Here is a 21,370-nt window from a genome sequence, read left to right on the forward strand (position 1 = left end):
TATGGATGACTCTCTGATTCGGTACCAAGAAAATCACTGGGGACGGGTTAGGTTTCAAAATATGTGGCTGACCTCATAGCACTGGTAACAGGTACAACACCCAGGTGGAGCTTCAAATTGCACAGTTGACGTTACTAAACCAGTAACGGGGTGGAGCTCCACAGTGTATAGCCGACTTCATTACAGTTTGACAAGGTACAGCACCTTAGGAAAGATGGACAGTGCTCGGCTCACTTCCCTGCACTGGTGCCAGAAACAGCAACCTGGATAAGCTTCAAAGTACATGGCTGATTCCAATGAACAAGTGCCAGGCAGATCACTAGAGAGGAACATCAATACTGTGTGAATCATGTAATTCCATTTTGGTACAAGGCATAACTCAAAGGCAAAGTCCATGGCTGATGTTAATAAACCAACTTCATTGCAATGGTACAATGTATAACTCCATGGTTCCAAGGGGAAGGATGACTTTATAGAGTGTTGCACCAGCAGTTCATGGATGAAGGCAGAATTGGTATTAGGTATGGTGGACGCATTGAACGGTACCATGTAAAGCAGCAGGGCAGAGCACCAAGTAGAGGGCCCCTTTGTAGTAATTGCGTTTGTTCCCCCCCAGAATGGCTACCCTGACTATATCATGTTTACCCAGCACCACAACACAGCGTTGGGAACCGTAGCGCCTCCCCAAAAGCAGGTGCTTCTTAATCAAAACGTTCAAATAAAGCTCATTACTGGTTGAAAGTTACAGGTCACTAACCTGTTCATCCTTTTAATACCTCCCCATGAGAGACAGCTTGGACCATTTAAACTAAACCTGTTTGCTCTGGACCGGGGGTTTCCCCGGATAAAGGATCTTTCCATAATTTGGATCTTAATACTGTAAATCTACTAGAAAATCATGTAAACATTAAATAAACCCAATAGGCTGGTTTTGCTTCCAATAAGGATTATTTATATCTTAGTTGGGATCAAGAACAAGCTACTGTTTTATTAGTACAGAGAAAAAGGAAATCTTTTTTTTTTTTTTTTTTACATTTGGATTATTTGGATAAAATGGAGTCTATGGAAGACGACCTTTCTGTAATTCAGAGAAAAGGGGTTTACGGATAATGGATCCCATACCTGTTGTGTCCCACATGTCTTTGATGGTTACATCACACTTCCATATAAATTATCCAGCACACACAAAAGAGCAGCTCATCGCACGGCAGACTCGAAAATATGCTTTTTTATTATGAACATACAGTGACGGCACTAGAGCCAGCTTCCCACACTGACGCTTAATGTCTTAAATAGTAAAAGCCATTGGCTGTGGCTTATTGCTCCAGCTAAAGGAGATCGCAAATGGCTTCTGCTAACGATCAGTGTGTGTAATTGAAAAAGAAGGGAGAAGGAGTAAGTTAATAGGCCCATGTCGCTACCTTACAGCAAGATGCCGTTCCTCAGCATAATAGGCTTCCCTCATACTAAAAGCTGCATCTGATTGAATTCACGAGGCACCGCTGCTCTGTGCTGCAATCTGAATCCCCAAAAAGCTCAGCCTGGCAGGGTGTATGGGCAGCCCAGCTCAAGCCAATGGAACGTTGGGAACCCACTTTGGGTATAACAATGGGCACAAACAACTGCTTCTGCTGTCAGTCACATCATTGCTGAATTGTTTGCAGCAGGACAAAGGTTGATAGGTTCAGAAAGCCATCTATTCCATTATCCGGAAACCCATTATCCAGAAAGCTCCCAATTACGGGAAGGCCATAGACTCCATTATTATGAAACAATTAAAATGATTTGCTTTTTCTCTGTGATAATTAAACAGCACCTTCTACTTGATCCCAACTAAATTCTAATTAATCCCTATTGGAAGAAAAAACATCCTATTGGGTTTAATTAAGGTATGGAGATAAAAATTATAGAAAGATCTGTTATCCAGAAAACCCCAGGGCCGAGCATTCTGGATAACAGGTCCATACCTGTACATTGAGGCTTGGCACCCAAACCCAAAGATTCTACTGTTGAGATTTTACATAAATAATCTGGGGTTTTTCTTCTATTTCTGGGTATTAGCGGTCAGTGTTTTTGATCCACACAGCCCCCAATGGGCACAAATGAAGATAGAAGACTATGACAATTTACAGCATATGGGGAAACCCTAGGTCCCATGCATTCTGGATAACAGGCCCAATACCTATACACTAGTACAGGTATGGGATCTGTTATCCGGAAACCCGTTATCCAAAATGCTCCAAATTACGGGAAGGCCGTCTACCATAGACTGTAATAATAAAACAGCACCCTGTACTTGATCCCAACTAAGTTATAATTAATCCTTATTGGAGGCAAAACAATCCTATTGGGTTTATTTCATGTTTAAATGGTTTTCTAGTAGACTTAAGGCATGAATATCCAAATTACAGAAAGATCTATTATCCTGAAAAACCCAGGGTCCGAGCATTCTGTATAACAGGTCCCATACCTGTACACTGAGGCTCACGCAGCCCCCAATGGGCACAAATGAAGACACAAGACTATGACAATTTACAGCAAACAGCAATATGCAGTAATATCCAGATTGCCAGTCTAATCCAGGCAATTTGCATACCGGTATATTCCAATGGCAAAGCCTCTAGACTATGGCACTTGCTCTACACGCACACTCTAGAAAGGCCCACCGAACCCCCGCAAAACTGGAGGATAAGGGCCACACTGAAGCAATAGGGGTTAAAGGAGAACTAAACCCTAAAAATTAATAAGGTTAAAAATGCCATGTTTTATATACTGAATTTATTGCACCAGCCTAAAGTTTCAACTTGTCAATAGCAGCAATGATCCAGGACTTCAAACTTGTCACAGGGGGTCACCATCCTGGAAAGTGTCTGTGACACTCACATGCTCAGTGGGCTCTGAGCAGCTGTTGAGAAGCTAAGCTTAGGGCTCGTCACTAATTATCCAGCAGAAAATGAGCTTCCCCTGTAATATAAGCTGATGCTACAGGTTTGCTGATTATTAAATTCTTATGCTAATTGCACTGGTTTCTGTGCTGCCATGTAGTAATTATCTGTATTAATTACTAATCAGCCTTATATTGTGACATTTCTATTCTATGTGTAATGTATATTGTGAGTGGGTCCCTAAGCTCAGTAAGTGACAGCAGCACAGAGCATGTGCAGTGAATCAGCAGAAAAGAAGACGGGGAGCTACTGGGGCATCTTTGGAGACACAGACCTTCCCTGCTAAAGGGCTTTGGTTGCCTGGGGCTGGTACAGAAGCCCAAAACATAATGTACAACATTTTTAGCTACTTCTTTAGTTTAAATTTCCTTGTCCTTTAAGTCAGGGGTTCTGCATCATAAGATGGATAGGGCTGCTGTGTCGGGAGAGGTGTACAGCAGCCCTGCTGCAAATCTAGGACAAATTTGCAAAAACTGCCTGCAGATTGATCTCACTAGAAGTAAATCCCCTTTAAACTTAAGTACCAAACTTCTATGATTTGCAGCATCAGGCGAGTCTCCGTTGGCTGCATAATTTCATCCCATTTACTTTTATTGATTGCCGCCTCTTTCTTTCCGCCGCTCTATTTATGCAGTTAGGCGAGGAATCTATACGCTGCATAAAACCTACAGGTGCCTGTGAATTGAATAGATAGTAATATCCCATTGGCTTCCGTGACATAACAAATGACTTGTGCTTCGCTCATGCACTTTATGCTGAGGCTCTCAAGGTGAATATCATCGCAGGTACCCATCAGGCTGAAAAGCTGCTCACATAATTTTATCCGTCGTTGGGGAAAATAAAGCAAGTCTGGGGAGCTTGGTGTAATCTGAGCAAACTGCGCCTCCAAGTGGCGAAACGGCGGCATTTCGATTGGCTGCAGCACCAATGTGTGTAATCCCTTTGCTGCCAGAGGGTCCGACAAAGCATTGCTATTTTTATCAACGTTAAATACTGTAAACTACATTCGTTTTCCCTCACGCTGCATACAAATGGCCTAAATAGGACAGAATAGAAATGTGCAGTAACTTGTCGGTACAATATGGCAGAACCTTCCCAGAAATTTAATCCCGCTCACTTCACATTCATCATAAATCTATCGACCAGGGGGCATAAGGGATGCCTACTGAACACAATAAGGAACACGTGCCTGTTTTTGAAGGGGTTAAAAGATATTAAATAACAAAGGCGTTGGATGACTCTTACAGGACCAGCCACTTGGAACTACTGCTGAAATGAATACTGAAGCACTCCGGTCTGTGGATAAAATCAAGATGAAATGCAGGGAGAAGGAGATATTTGGGCTTTTATATAGACTTAACATTTTCAGTGACAGTGGTGTAGGATAAACGATGCTGCCATGCAAATCCTCGTGTTGATCTGTGCCGTACGTACCGCAAAATCAAAGAACCCGTGGCACTGAAAGGGTTAAACCAATGGTTGGGCGGTTGGAGATATACATATCACAAGTAACTACCAAGATATAAAAATTAAAAGTTTCCTAATATATTGCAACCAATGCCTGGTGATATCCTAGATCAGTGTCCCTTAACCCTTTCCATTCCAAGGTCCCTATGAACTTGACACCCAGTCTATTGCCAATAAATGTGGCATCCCGCAAGGGTTGGACTGGGCTGGCAAAATACCAGGAGAAATCCCAGTGACCCCTATACCTTATGGGCTCCACCACCCAGGCCCACTGTAACCCTTCTTTTTTTAAGCTCTGCCCCTCGGCACAGGACTCCCCATCTCAACCACACAGATGCAACTTTGTAAAAGTCAGAACCAGATACTCTATGCTTGGAGTGATCATACTCCTGCTCAGCGATGGAGTCAGATAACCAGAAGCCATACATGGTGGCTGCCATTCCTGATGTGCCTCTCTCGATTTGCAGCCAGGAGGCTGGGGGGCTGTTTGGGATCAGCATTTCCATTGAACTGGTGCAGAGTAGATCATGGGTAAATATTGTTTTAACATAATAACCCGACACCATAGTTAAAGAGACTCAACTCCACAGATGCCCCTAGCTGATGTCAATTTCCCAGATGCCCATACCAACATCATCATCATCAGAGCCTGTCACTAATGAAGCATGAGCAAGTCAAGCCGTTTCAAGACATAGCTCCAAGCAGACATATCCCCAAAACCCACTGCTTTATGTCCGTAGAGCCTGTGCACCTTTAATAAACTGCATTAATATCCTTTGTATTGCCTAGCCACTAACTGCCATATTTCATTTAATGCCAAATTCACATTTAAAATAGGGCCTTGACCTGGATACTAGTGGAAAGCACGCCCCAAGACATGGGGATCTTAGCTCTACTAATGGCATTAAAAAAACAGAGAAAATTGAACCTGCCCTTCATTACTCTTTGCTTTCCACAAATGTTGAATCCCTTTCATTATGCTCTTACACAAACTTAAAGGAGAAGGAAAGCTACTGAAGCAGTTTATTGCCAATAGATTAGCCACGGTACTGCAAGCTATAAGGCTCTAGAAGCTCTCTCTGTTTGTTTAGGAAAGCAGCTGCCATATTAGCTTGGTGTGACATCACTTTCTGCTCACTCATAGTTCTGGGCTCAGATAAAAGCAGGGAGGGGGGAGGGGAGGGCGGAGCAAACTGAGCATGCTCAAGCCCAAGCCCTGGAGGTTTAAAGCAAAATCATAGGAACGTGTCAATTTCAAGTATATGCCGCACCCGGAATAGTTCACCTCAAAGCCGACCCCAGCCCCGCGAAGCTGCATTAACCCAAACTTCCGACACTGCTAAAAGATCTTTGGTGCTGTTTCAGTGACGCTGGGCTGGGGGAGGTGTGATCCTTCCATAGGCTGATTACAAATGAAAACAAGACTTCAGCCTATGGAAGGATCGCTCCACCTCCAGCCCAGCGTCACTGAAGCAACACGGAAGATCAGGAGTAGTGTCAGCAGGTTGGCTGCACAAAGGTTCACGGGGCTGGGGGCGGCTTTGAGGGGAACTATTCCAGATGCAGCACATACTTGATACTGACACGTTCCTATGATTTTTATAGGAACGTGTCAGTATCGCTTTAAGCTGAAAACAGGAAGTCCAGAAGTCCATTTGTACACAATAGAAAGAAAGAAATTTGGGTTTCTTTTGACAGAGGACTCAGAGCAGCATTACTTTGAGGGTTTACTGGTATATTTATATAGACCTTTCTGAAAAAACTTACAAAATGTTAGCCTTTCCTTCTCCTGTAAGTATTAGACCTATTACCTGTCTGGCGCCTCTTCCATTCAATCCCAAAAAATGGTGCTTTTTTTTCTTTCTTTCTTCCGGGCAGCCATTTACAACCAGGGATCACATCTCATCCTCTGCAGCCCTGGAACTGAACTCCAGCTCTTTACTATTATTAGACTGTTGTTCTTCTTTCAGGCTTATTGCAAAGTATTGAACTCATTTGTCTCCAGAGTTATTCTGCTCAGCTGCTGCACAAATTGCCTGTAATAGCTCATTAATAAAGGCTAATAATCAGGGCATGGAATGCCTTCCCTCCTGCCCACATACAGAAAGTCGCTACGTGGGAGGCCAACGCAGGAATGACGGCAAGTCTACACAGCGGCTCTCCGGGAGCCCTACTTAAGGGCCACTCTCAATTAAAGACTACATTTTGAACTGAAACATTGAACAAGTGTAACATATTTATTAATACTGGTCTAAGCTTTTTGTAATATTGTCACAGAAATGCCTGCATCACTTATGGCATGTTGTCAACAGAATATTCGAATATAGCTCACTTACAAAGGCCAAAAATAAGAATAAAAATAAATGATATGTATATATGTAAGCAAGCGATAAGGAATAGGAAGAATCATTTATTTTGCTGAATGTCGATGTGAAAACAAACCTGAAGTTGGAAAGGGAAAGTAGTCACTGAATGTATTATAATATGCATAGGGCAATCCCAGTAGTGTAAATAAGAGTCCTGCATTGGGTCAGGTACCCGCTGAATACCCGTAAAGTGGTCAGTTTCGGGCAAAAATTGTCTGATTCCTTGGCCGTGCGGGCAGTCCACGGGTAACCCAGCTGGGTAGCCAACAAAGGTGTGGGCTTGATCCCTCCCTCCCACCCATCCTTGTGATTCTTCCAGTTTTTACAATTTTTTGGGAAGATTCCACAACGGAGTGACGTCACTTCCGGTCAAATCAGGTTCATTAGCCTATTGCGGATCGGGTAGCGGGAACATGCAGGTCAAATTGCGGGTTTCAAAAAATGCACCCATGCGGGACTCTAGTGCAAATAAGAGGAGTTCCCTAGACTAAATGTGATCACGGTTGGACATGCTGTATTTATTTTATATACTGAACTTAATGTACCTGCCCAGAGATTCAGCAGCCCTATAACAGTAATGATCCAGGCCTTCAAATTTGTACTCAGGAGCTTGCCATCTTGGATTGTATTAGGCCACTTTTGAGTGTCAGTGGCACTGCACATGCTCAGTTTGCTCTGGGCTGCTGCTGAGAAGCGAAGCTTAAGGGGTGCTGAAAATTATTAATTAGAAAATGGGGTTTATTATTCAATTCTGATACAGTTCTGTCTTGCATAAAAAAGGGCATTAACTCAAGGGATGAAAACCTAATTCTGCCTCTTTATAGGTCCCTGGTGAGGCCTCATCTGGAGTATGCAGTGCAGTTTTGGACTCCAGTCCTTAAGAGGGATATAAATGAGCTGGAGAGAGTGCAGAGACTAAGTGCAACTAAACTGGTTAGAGGGACGGAAGACAAATTATGAGGGGAGACTGTCAAGGTTGGGGTTGTTTTCTCTGGAAAAAAGGCGCTTGCGAGGGGACATGATTACACTTACAAGTACATTAGAGGACATTATAGATAAATAGCAGGGGACATTTTTACCCATAAAGTGGATCACCGTACCAGAGGCCTCCCCTTTAGACTAGAAGAAAAGAACTTTCATTTGAAGCAACGTAGGGGGTTCTTCACAGTCAGGACAGTGAGGTTGTGGAATGCACTGCCGGGTGATGTTGTGATGCTGATTCAGTTAATGACTATAAGAATGGCTTGGATGATTTTTTGGACAGACATAATATCAAAGGCTATTGTGATACTAAGCTGTATAGTTAGTATAGGTATGGGTATATAGAATTTAATTAAAAGTAGGGAGGGGTGTGTGCATGGATGCTGGGTTTTCATCTGGAGGGGTTGAACTTGATGGACTTTGATCTTTTTTCGACCCAATTTAACTATGTAACTATGTATGTAACTATGTAATTTGGAGCTTTCTGAATAACAGGTTTACGGATAATGGATCCCATAAATGTATTATGGCTCTACAAAAGACAAAGAAACCTTTGGCTAGAGAGTTAGAAAAAATGCTACTGATCTGTTTGGTGTGGGCAAGGAGCAGTACATTCCCTTGAGCCCAAATATATTTATATGGGCAGAATTATAAGATGTCCAGATGGGAAACGAGAATATTTATCGTACTGCAAGTGCAGTGTATAAAGGATTCTGACCTGAGACCAGATACCCAACTTATTTACAGCAACTCATTGGCTCATTATAGAAATAACTGATCTGCTTGCAGTACCAACTGCTTTTCTTTTTTTTGTAGTTATGGGCTTTCCGTTTTGCCTTTAAAGCAGTGCCACCCCATTAGCGATACAGATGTATAATTTAAATGGTACTTATCAGGATAAATGAAATTCACTGACAGCTGGAATAGAGCTGCCATATTAAGTTAAGGGTGAAAAAAAAAATGTCTCTCAGGGCTGAAGTAAAATTCATTATGGCAGCACACAGTTCCAAACAGAGAAGGAAGAAAAGCTCGTTCTGTACGAGGCTGAAAAGGGAAGCAGGAGAGTCTATTAAGATTAATGGTGCTATTGCCTCAAAAGTACCTAAAGCTCTTGTGCGAGCAGAAGGTTATTTGTGATGATTAAAGATTTCCACGTACCAAACCCAATACCAAAAGAAGAAAATAAAAGAAAAATAAAACTATTTAACAGAGCCGCACAAAGCAGGTACTCGTCACAATTTTATTACTGAAGAAATATGGAACGCGCGTTTTTTTTTAGGGTTCTTTTTTCTTCATTTATGTTATCAAAGGGACGACGGATGGTGCAGGGGCACTGCTGACGCTTGCAAATAAAGAGAAATACGAGGGCTTGCTGTTTTAATGTCATAAGTTCAGCCAGTAGAATGGTAGACTGGGCATTTTAGGGCCCTCCAGAGATTCCCAATTAGATGGAGACGATTCCTGAAGATACATAGGTTATATAGGCTAGCGGTGGAAATAAGAGGGGGGCTAAAGGAAATTTTCAAGACTGCGGACCACTAGCGACTGAGCCCACAGGGAGAACCGCTGGTACTCTAGCAAGCCAGTCTGACCCTGACCAAGTACAAAGTCATTTAAGCATAGAAATGAACAGGTACTTGTTGTCTTGTGTAAATACAACATATCCACTAAGGAAGTGGTCCCCAACCAGTGGCTCATGAGAAACGTGTTACTCACCAACCCATTGGATGTTGCTCCCAGTGGACTCAAAGCAGATGGTTATTTTTGAATTCCAGGCAAGTTTTGAAAGCATAAAAACCAGGTGTAGTGCCAAACAGAAACTCCTGTAGGTAGGTTGCGGACCCCTGCACTTAGGTATGTGTAGTGCAAGAAGCCGTTTGCACCATAACATTGTGTTTTGCGTCTAGGTTATACAGGTATAAGATCTATTAGCCAGAATGCTAGGAGGGGTCCAAATAAGGGATATTTAAAGGAAAACTATACCCCTCAAACAATAGAAGTCTATATAAAGATATATTGCTTAAACCAGGTCATATGTAAAACCCTTCTTCATGTAAATAAACCATTTTCATAATAATATACTTTTTTAGTAGTATGTGCCATTGGGTAATCCTAAATAGAAAATTGCCATTTTAAAAAAATAAGGGCCGCCCCCTGGGATCGTATGATTCACGGTGCACACAAACACACCAACAAACCATACATGTTAGGTCACATGAGCCAATTAACAGACAGAGTTCTGTGTTTTACTCCCACACTTCTTCCTGTTACAGTTGTAGTATTTCTGGTCAGGTGATCTCTGAGGCAGCACACAGACCATCACGAAATGGGGGTTCAAGGCAAGAGATGTAAAAGGTCAATATGTGTGTGTGTGTGTGTGTGTGTGTATATAGATAGATGATAGATAGATAGATAGATAGATAGATAGATAGATAGATAGATAGATAGATAGATAGATAGATAGATAGATAGATAGATAGATAGATAGATATATGATAAGATTCTTTAATATGACACTTAATTTGATATAACATCTGTTGCTCAAGTATTCATTTTGGGGGTATAGTTTTCCTTTACGTAATTTAGCTGAACATACCTAAAATTTCCTATTAAACCCAATATGGGTTCATGCAGCTTAGTTACCATCAAGTACAATGCCTGGTTTTATAATTAGCGAAAGGAAATGGCTTAAAATGAACCAAATTTGAGATGGTCTTGCCGTAATTCAGAGTTTTTTAGGTAATTATATACAAATAGCAACTCCTCTTCTGATTTCTCATGAGCACTAGGACCAGACAGGCAGAAGAGGCACCTGCCTAGGACACAACAATGGGGGCACAGAGCAAGTAACTCATCTGCCTACCCCTAATCTGAACTCTCTTAAATCTGTCCATCATGCAATGGGGCTGAAGTGTCCCGCCAGGCTGCTTAAGGCACTCGGTTGGCTTGGCCCACCTCTGATGAGCACCAATATAAAACTAAACTGTACCTGTACAATCCAAATCAATTAGATTGCACTTGACTTCTCAGATCAGAATGGCATACAAAAGTTGATCAATCCTGAAGAGCGACAAAAAAAACTCAAATCACTCGAACGAATCGAGTTTTTGAGCGAAACGAAAAAAAACTTGACTACAAACACATTCAAATGGTTCATGGGACCTCTGCTATTGACTTCTACATGACCTCGACAGGTTTTAGCTGGAGTATATTCGGATTTGAGCTATTGCCAGCTTCGAGATATAATAAATTGAAAATTCACGTTTAGACTGCAAAATACCCTTGAAAATGTGAATTTTTATGGTAAAAGTAAACTCGACCCCCTGTATGTGCCATATACACGAGCGTGTGTGCTTTAACTGAATGTATCACTCTTCATGGAGAAAAATGAAATCCGACACAGAACTTGCTTAGATTAGAGTGACAGCTTGGCACTACTGCAGCCGGATTTATTGCAGGAACGTGCTTACAATAAACCATGCATGTTTTGTGCAACAGGGCACGTAATCATAGGCCTATGCTATACTGTAAGCACATCCCTGCAGTAAATTCTGCTTTTTCATTTACAGCCCTTATCGTGGGTTCTGTCTATACGGATCTTTATCACACACCTTGCCATATTACGTATGTGTGTATTGCCAATTTGCTAACAAGCCATTATCTGCTATAGAGAAGCACTTAAACTACTACTAAATCGCCGCCACTTGCTTGGTACATTAACTTAGCTCCAGTGATACCAAGTGCCATTGATTGAGTATAATTGTGATCTTATCTGTTAAAGGCTACATAAACTCTGTTAGCTGCCTGCACAGTGATAATGTTCTCCACTATAAAGGACTTACAGCACCTTGCTTTAATGGGACACTATCATCAGCAAAAGACAGATTTTATTTATCCCTGAAATTCAAGTTCATTGCTTAGCTGAGCAGTGATGGAATGGAAACTCCAGTCTCCCTGTTTTCATTCATCTCGTAAAATATTAAATATGAAATTAAAGGAGGTGCTCACCTTTGATTTTACAGAAAGTATTTTATAGATGGACCAATTCTAAGCAACATTTTAATTGGTGTTAATGATTTATTTTTAGGGATGCACCGAATCCAGGATTCAGCCTTTTTCAGCAGGATTCTAATCATAATTTGCATATGCAAATTAGGGGCGGGAGGGAAATTGTGTGACTTTTTGTCAGAAAACAAGGAAGTAAAAAATGTTTTCCCCTTCCCATCACTAATTTGCATATGCAAATTAGGGTTCGGATTTGGTTCGGATTCGGTTCGGTATTCGGCCGAATCTTTCACAAAGGATTCGGGGGTTCAGCCGAATCCAAAATAGTGGATTCGGTGCATCCCTATTTATTTTGTATGGTTAATAAATCATTGTTGTTTGTATTTTACCTATGTCCAGCCAGCACCTGAAAATGCCATTGAGCTGTCATGGTCGCTGACCCCAGTAACCATTAAACAGAGAGTCTATTGTATGTCTTTCGCTTCAGGCCCTCACCTATTGACCTTCCAAACTCCACCACCAAACTCACTCTTAAAGGGGTTGTTCACCTTTAAATTAACTTTTATTATGATCTTGAGAGCGATATTCTGAGACAAATTACAATTGGTTTTTATTTTTTGTGGTGTTTTGAGTTATTTAGCTGTTTATTCAACGGCTCTCCAGTTTGTAATTTCAGAAATCTGGATGTTAGGGGGACTCAACGTTTCGATCTACCACAGGGATCTTCGTCAGGACGAATATCCCTGTGGGGGATTGAAACGTTGAGCCAATAAAAGATTTTTTGGTCCTTGCATCAAGTCCCTGTGAGTGTCGCATCCTGCTTTACGTTATATATATATATATTTTAAAAAATAGTGGTGAGCACAACTTTCCCTTGTTTGTTATAGTTATACAGGAGCAGTGACCAGCTCCATGTTGTAGCTCCCACCCCTCCCAGCTATAGTCAGGTGATCCCACTGGTGTCTAATAAAAGGGCAACCAAGTTTGGGAGTTTTACTTTGAAAGCAGCTAGTAAGTTGCAGGTAAAACTTAGTCCCTTTGTAAAATGTATAATTAAGCAATTGAATTCTTAATGAATCAGATGAAAATTAAGCGTAGGACTGGCCAGATATGGGATGACTTTGACGTAGTTGGCCAGCTTAAATATATTGCAATATATGGACAAACAATCCCTGTGTTGTTTAAAGGGTAAGGCATTTTTTAGTAGCAGTATGCACAAAATGTCGCTGTCTTAAATATATTGATAATGGGTTGAGTGCAGAGGACTCTTGTAGTTGACTATATGTATTTTGTGGTCACACCCTCATTGCACCCCCGCCTAATGGTTTTAAAAATAGTGGTGAGCACAACTTTCCCTTGTTTGTTATATATATATATATATATATATATATATATATATATATATATATATATATATATATATATATATATATATATATATATATATATATATATATATATATATATATATAATATAAACAAAAGCCATGAATATCTTGTAAATTATATCCTTCTAAACGGTGAGTTCTGATGTCACCAGTTATAAACGGTGAGTTCTGATGTAATTTCTGTCACATGACTCACTGAAATTTGTGTATTATAATAAATAAAGTACCCCCTGTTGCAAAATATGAGGATATTAGAAGTTACCTCGGAGTTCCATGACCTGGAACCTTCAGCCTCGTGTTTTTATATGGTCATGGAACTCCTCGGTAACTTGTAATATCCTTATATTTTACAAGAGGGGGTACTTTATTCACTCTATATATATCTATATCTATATATCTATATATATATATATATATATATATATATATATATATATATATATATATATATATATAGATAGATATAGATATATATAAAAAATACAAGGGAAATAAATATCCTATAATGTATATTCTTATAAATGGTGCTTGAAGTGGTAGTTAACTTGTATATGTTATAGAATGCCCAATTCTAAGCAACGTTTCATTTTGTCTTCATTTTTTAATTATTTTTTATTTGCCTTTTCCTTCTCTTTCTAGCTATCAAATTGGGGTCACTGACCTCATCTAAAACAAATGCTCTGCAAAACTCATCTTTGAATTCTGTTTCTCCCCTATTCATATTCCAGTCTCTTATTCAAATGAAGGCATGGTTGCTAGGGGAATTCGGACCCTAGCAAACCAGACTGTACCCCCCGTTGTAAAATATGAGGAAATTAGAAGTCGCATAGGAGTTCCGTGGCTAGAACGCCTGAGTGACTTATAATATCCTTATAGTTTACAAAAATGGAGTACATTGTTTTTTACTATATAATGAACCACAACTCACACACACGTGTTTCATTTTCAGTCACTTTCAGTTGTATGGGTGTACAAATGAGATGCAGCTTCCGCGATCAGCCTAATTTCATGCAGACATGAGCAGCCCCTATTTCAATAGTCAGTCGTTTTCTAAAAGACTAACTAACGATCAGCTGAGACAACCTAATTACTTCTGGCAAAACTAATTAATACAGCTACATCTGACAATATGAGACTAATTGCTGCAGATACTGGAGCTTTCTGTTCCGGAGACAAAATCTATAGGAGGTGAAAGATTTTCTCCCACTCACCTGTGTGCTGCACTGTAAACTACTGATGAGATTCCATGGGAGTAATGGCAGGCGAAGTTAAAGCTGTGACTCTCTTGGTAACTCTGATTGGCTCCAACACTGTGTAAAGAGAAATTCATTAGCACTGTGTAAGTACAGTGTAACTCTGTATAACCGTGTAGCATAAAAACAGCAGGTGATATGAGTGTCAATCACTGGGATGATGTCCATTCATACTGCACAGACAAATACTATAACTAATAATTGTTTAACAATGGTTACGACTCCCCAAACAATAGATCCTTAGGAGCAGGGGCGATCCTGGCCTCTCTGCCGCCTGAGGCAGCAGCAGTTGCTGCTGCCCCCCCTCCCCCGGAAATTCGCTCTTAAAGTACCAGGAGCAGTATTTTTGCTGCCCCTGGTACCTAGTGGGGCGCTGCCGTCTGAGGCGACAGAGTCAACTCGCCTCATTGGCGGAGCACCCCTGCTTAGGAGTGATAAACCCTCAAGGCATATACATTTTTAACAGGGAACATACAAAATACAGACCATCTATTCTGCTGTACATGTCCTGCAGCTGACACCCAGGTACAACTGCACTGTACATCTGGGCTGACAGGTGAGCTACAGAGGTGACCTACTTCTTCACATTTTAAAGTTTAGGCTTAAAGGAGAAGAAAAGTTACAGAAGCAGATTATTGCCAAAAGATTAGCCACAACAGCGTAAGATAGAACACTATATATATTCTGCAGAATGCTTTACCATACCTGAGTAAACGGCTCTAGAAGCTCTCTGTTTGTTTAGGATAGCAGCTGCCATATTAGCTTGGTGTGACATCACTTCCTGCCTGAGTCTCTCCCTGCTCGTTCTTAGCTCTCAGCTCAGATTGCAACAGGGAGGGGAGGGGAGGGGGGGAAGAGCAGCAAACTGAGCATGCTCCCAGGGCAAGGCGGTTTAAGTTGAAAACAGGAAGTCTGATACAGAAGCCCATGAGTACACAATAGAAAGAAAGAAATGTGGTTTTTCTTTTGACAGAGGACACAGAGGAGCATTACTTTGAGGGTTTACTGATATATTTAGGTGGACCATTCTAAGGAAGAAGGGAGGGGGAGAGGGCAAGAGGAACTGAGCATGCTCAAGCCTGTGCCCTGGAGGTTTATGCTGAAAACAGAAAGTCTGATACACCCATTTGTACACAATAGAGAAATGCTGTGTTTCTTTTGACAGAGGACTCAGGGCAGCATTACTGGTGTATTTACTGGTGTATAAGTCTATATAACTGTTGTATTTATATAGACATTTCTGATAAAGCTTACTTATTTTAAACTTTTCCTTCTCCTTTAATGGGGATGTAAAGGCAAAAAAATAAAATCCCATGTATACTTTCTTTAATGAACAAGAAACCTTTGTCCAATATACATTAATTTAAAAAAATCTTTACGTTTTTTAAAAGAAACCTGACTGTATGCAGTGAAATTCCCCCTTTGTTTTACTTGCTGTAAGTGCTGTGGAGAGTAAACTTCAGACTGTCCCTAACTGCTCTGCGGGGAAACGATCATACTTTCAAACTAGTGATGTGCGGGTCAGGATTGCATGGATCCAATTGCAACTCCCCAAAGCAGCCACAAAAACGCTGGGATTCTGGGGGGCAAATACTGCATTGCGGGTAATGCTGACGCTTAGTAACAATAGAAGAGATGAGAGATGATCCTAGAGAGCACTTTAAACAAACGAAAGAGCATAATATCATCAGCTTTACACAAGACAAATATAGAATAAGACTGCACTCACCTCACTAGGTAACTTTTTAATTGGCCACGGTAATTAATTACCAGAAGTTCAGCTGACCACTGCGTGCTTGCTTTGTACTCAAGAAAGATGAGTCCGGCGATTGCATAACTGAGATCTCCAGGGAAGCTCGTTTGCTATGAAGGATGGAATAGGACAAAAAAAAAAAAAAGAAAATTAAAATGTAACATATATTGTGTTTCCACATTGAACAAATGTTTATAAAAAATAACTTTGCCTGTTTACATTTCATCATTGTGACTTGGCTCGAGGAACTAAGTGATGCAAGAACCCTCAGATTATGAGAAGCAACTGATATATAATATACTTGCTATTTTATTTAAGTGTTACAGTAAAACTAAAAGACTGAAGACAAGACTCACCCTTACGTATGAGTTATACAAACAACTTGCTATAGAACTATCTACTTCACCATTGGCTTAAAGGGGTTGTTCACCTTTGAGTTACTTTTTAGTATTTAGTAAGTATTTTTTTTATGATGTAGAGAGATATATATTCTGAGACAATTTGCAATTTGTTTTCATTTTTTATTATTTGTGGTCTTTGAGTTTTTTATTTAGCAGCTTTCCAGTTCGCAATTATAGCAATCTTGTTGCTAGGGTCCAAATTACCATAGCAACCATGAGATAATTTGAATAAGAGACTGCAATATGAATAGGAGAGGCCTGAAAGGAGAGTTGAGTAATAAAAATTAGCAAAAACAATATGTAGCCTTACAGAGCATTTGTTTTTAAATGGGGTCATTGACCCCGATTCGAAAGCTGGAAAGAGTCAGAAGAAGAAGGCAAATGATTAGAAAAACTATAAAAAAAAGAAAAAAATGAAGACCAATTGAAAAGTTGCTTATAATTGGCCATTCTATAACATGATAAAAGTTAACCTAAAGGAGAAGGAAAGCTACGGAGGCATTTTATTGCCAATAGATTAGCTGCAATAGTGCAAGCTAGAATGCTATATTTATTCTGTAGAATGTTTTACCATACCCGAGTAAAAAGCTCTAGAAGCTCTCTGTTTGTTTAGGATAGCAGCTGCCATATTAGCTTGGTGTGACATCACTTCCTGCCTGAATCTCTCCCTGCTCACTTATAGCTCTGGGCTCAGATTACAGCAGAGAAGGGAGGGGGGAAGAGGAGCAAACTGAGCATGCTCACGCCCGGGGCAAGGAGGTTTAAGCTGGAAACAGGAAGTCTGATACAGAAGCCCATGAGAACACAATAGAAGGAAAGAAATGCTGTGTTTCTTTTGACAGAGGACTCAGAGCAGCATTACTTTGAGGGTTTACTGGTGTATTTATATAGAGCTTTCTGATAAAGCTTACTTAGTTTTAACCTTTCCTTCTCCTTAAAAGGCGTACAAACCTTTAATAATAAATCTGTTTCCTGGTTGTTAGGATAATTAACCACTAGTAACTAGTTTATATTCTGCCTGAGCATTGCATTACAAAAAAAAAAAAATCTAAATCCACCAAGAATAAACAAAGAGGACCAACTGCATATAGCCTGCAGTCTACACTTTTTCTTTTAAAGTGAATTTACTGGGGGCCTAGCAGCATACAGACATGTGCTGATTATAAGATTATCAGTCTTTAGTTTCTCAGTTTTAAACACCAACAGTGAAAGCAGATGGCAATATAAATAAGAAACAAACAGACATAATGTGTATATTGTGGTGCAGACAAACAGAATCCCCCAGAAGCCGATGCATAGCAGAAGCTTAGCTGTTTTATACCAATATGTGATTTGGCTCTTACAATTCAATTGGAAAAGCACAGCTAGAGCAAACTATCACCAGTTTAACATGTACCCTAGAAAGGAGGGGATGTTGTATTTCTTAATTGTGTGTGCGGTTTCCTTTCTTTATTATCTGGCTTCCCAGGCTGTTCTATATACAGGCCTCACCCTGCTATGGCATTAAAATCAAGAAAACGGGGAAAACTTACTAAGGGTCAGGGCACACGGGCAAATTCGGGAGATTAGTCGCCTGGGGTGACAATCTCCCCGAATTGCCTTCCCGTCGGCTATGATGAAAAATCGCCAGCGGAATGGCACTCGCATCGCTTAGTTTTCCGAAGTCGCCTCACAAGGAAACCGTGAGTGCCATCCCGCTGCCGATTTTTCTTCAAAGCTGGCGGGAAGGCATGGGAAGGCAGTTCCGGATGATTGTCAGCCCAAAGAAGGGGAGATTTGTCGCCGAGACGATTAATATCCCCGAATCTGCCCATGTGCCCTAACCCAAAAGGGTGATGTGGCCGTTACTAGCGAAAATTTGGCAGAAATCTAATCCGCAGGGACATTGACAATTTACTAACAGGTGTAGAGGACAATTCGCTAGCAAAAGAGGACATCCCTAACGAAGTTCCATGCCCTTTCGCTGGTCTAATTTTTGCTCAGATGAACGATCGTTACTCCACAAATTCTCTTAAATGTGAGTTTTCCATTTCCTCGTTCGCCAGAGTTTCCTTTGTCAGGTTATACCTGATAGGATGAAGCTACATCCTCCTCAATCTTATGTCAGTGACATCATATCCTGTAAGTCATAAAAATGATAAAAAAAACACTGGCTTTTTTCATATTTTAAAGTGGGTTTGTCTTTAAAAGTTAAAACTATTAAATTAAATTTTCACTTTTTTTTACCATTTGAGGGACATGCCACATTTGTTTTAGGGTGGGCTCATGTCTAGGACAAAATCTCTTGTCTTTATTTTGCTTCCTTGGACATGTGTAATAATAAGTGGCCACTTCAAGTACTTGCACCAACATCTCTAATAAAGACATATATATGACCTATATGTACCCTTTTCACATTGACCTACGTGTAACGGGCAGATTTATCAAGGATCGAAGTGAAAATTAGAATTTCGAATTCGAATTTCAAATTACAATTTTTGAGTATTTTTTATGGCCTAAACTGTCAAAAAGGTCGAATTTCGAATTCATGTGAGTTTTTTTAAAACTCCCATAATTTTCGAAATTCAACCAATCAAAATGTATTCATAAAATCTAATTTTTTTAAATTCCGGACAAATTATTTAATTGACCTGAAAAAAACTTGAATGTCAGGAAGGCTGCAAACAACTTCAAATTGATCCCTGGACGTCTTCTATTGACTTAACATCAATTTGGCAGGTTTTAGGTGGCGAATAGTCAAGTTTGAGTTCTTAAAGGGCCAGAGTAGGATAAATCTTGAAATTTGAATTCAAATTTAAACTCGAATAGAGTTTGGATAATTCACAATTCAAATTTGACAGTTTTGACCAAAAAAAAATATATTTTTTGAGAATTCGAATTTGATTTTTCACTTCGACCCTAAATAAATTTTCCCCTTAGTGTTGCCACCTGCCCAGTATTTCACTGGCCTAGCCGGTAATGCACGGGCGGGTAAATTTAAACTGCCCTGTAAATCCCTCCCTTATCCCCCTCCACTGTTAATCTCCCCTTCTACCCACACCGCGCAAGTGATAATCTGAGACAATTTTCTATTGGTTTTCATTTTTTATTATTTGTGGTTTTTGAGTTATTTCGATTTTTATTCAGTAGCTCTCCAGTTTGCAATTTCAGCAATATGGCTGCTAGGGTCCAAATTCCCCTAGCAACCATGCATTGATTTGAATTAGAGACTGGAATATAAATAGGAGAGGCCTTGAACAGAAAGAAGTATACTGAAAAGTAGCAGTAACTATTGAGCCTTATAGAGCATTTGTTTTTAGATGGGGTCAGTGACCCCCATTTGAAAGCCGAGAAGAAGAAGGCAGATAATTAAAAAACTATAAAAAGGAAAAAATGAAGGCCAATTCAAAAGTTGCTTAGAATTACCCATTCTATAACTTAATAAAAAAGTTAACTTAAAGGTGAACCACTGCTTTAAGGTTTTAGGGGTAGATTGTAAGCTTAAAGGGTTTTAAGGACAGAATTTATGGCTACTTTGGGGAAATTCTAGGGTTACTGTTCAGGCTTTTGACAAAGAGTTTTTGGGCAGGCCTTCCTTAAAGGTTTTTAAAGTTCATGGTGGATCAAAGGGTTAGAGTATTTTTCATGTGTCCTTAGGTTTATGGTTACGGGTTTACCCATTTGTAGCCTTACAGATCATTTGTTTTTACATGGGGTCATGGTATGCTGTGCTGCTCTAATATGTATAAAAGGAAAATATAACTACTTTTAATTAGAGCAGACTTTTATTTTCCTGTAACCATACATCCGTCCTAGACGATCTTAAAAAAATAAATCAATGTGGCTCACAATTTTCTGTCTGTCGGAGTCATTTGTAGGGTCAGTTTTACATGAAGGCCAACCCTATGATTATCAGAATACTGTATCTCCGACGATGGCTCCAAAAAATAACACAGAAACATTGTTCTTTGTTCTACCTTCAAACACTTCTCGTACATGAAAGAAAAGGGTCGGGTGAGTTATTTTTGATGGAGACCAACAGAAACAAAGGCAAACGCTTTTATCTTCCGTGTCTCATGCCGCAAGTGCAATTCTGCTCTGTGTTTTTCCACCGAGCACAAAAAGAGCTGCCGTCTGTTTTATCTCCATGTAATAACTGTCCCTTGATGTCCGATTGTTCTCTCTACCTGCTGGACATAAGTACACTGGTAATGTTGCAACTGTAAATAAAAACAAGTACCGGTGGGATGACAAAGAGTTCGCTGCCCATGAGATCAAATAATCTGACGGTGCCGGTGCTTTCAGCATAAGCCACCAAAGTGCAGTCGTTGCTCCACTCCACCCGTCTCCACTGAGGATTGGGGTCTTTGGGAACTGCAGAGAGAGAATGGAAACATTAAGCAACTTGTGAAACTCAGGAGTATGGGGCCTGTTATCCAGAATACTTGGGACCTAGGGTTTTCCAGATAAGGGATCTTTCTGTAATTTGAATCTCGTGATCTTAAAGGAAAACTTTACCCATAAATGAATACTTGGGCAACTGATAGTTGATATCAAATTAAGTGGCATATTAAAGAATCTTACCAAACCGGTATATATATTTAAGTAAATCTTGCCCTTTTACATCTCTTGCCTTGAACCACCATTTTGTGATGGTCTGTGTGCTGCCTCAGAGATCAGCTGACCAGAAATACTGCAGCTCTAACTGTAACAGGAAGCAGTGTGGAAGCAAAAGACACAACTCTGTCTGTTAATTGGCTCATGTGACCTAACCAGTATAGTATGTTTGTATGCACAGTGAATCGTATGATCCTTATTTTTTAAAATGGCAG

General features: G+C 40.2%; 1 protein-coding gene across 4 annotated transcripts in view; it reads right to left on the reverse strand.

The window, feature by feature from the left end:
* nbas.L (NBAS subunit of NRZ tethering complex L homeolog) overlaps positions 1-21,370 on the reverse strand; it is a 457,628-nt gene that overhangs the window by 414,070 nt on the left and 22,188 nt on the right. For all 4 annotated transcript variants that reach the window (XM_041563562.1, XM_041563561.1, XM_041563560.1 and 1 more), the window contains exons 7-9: positions 20,779-20,912; positions 16,135-16,268; positions 14,364-14,462 (exon numbers count right to left, since the gene is read on the reverse strand). In XM_041563562.1, coding sequence (XP_041419496.1) covers positions 14,364-14,462; positions 16,135-16,268; positions 20,779-20,912 — 367 coding nt within the window. The remainder of the gene's footprint in view (positions 1-14,363; positions 14,463-16,134; positions 16,269-20,778; positions 20,913-21,370) is intronic.

Source organism: Xenopus laevis, chromosome 5L, assembly GCF_017654675.1.
Source record: "Xenopus laevis strain J_2021 chromosome 5L, Xenopus_laevis_v10.1, whole genome shotgun sequence".
Classification (NCBI taxonomy): Eukaryota; Metazoa; Chordata; class Amphibia; order Anura; family Pipidae; genus Xenopus; species Xenopus laevis.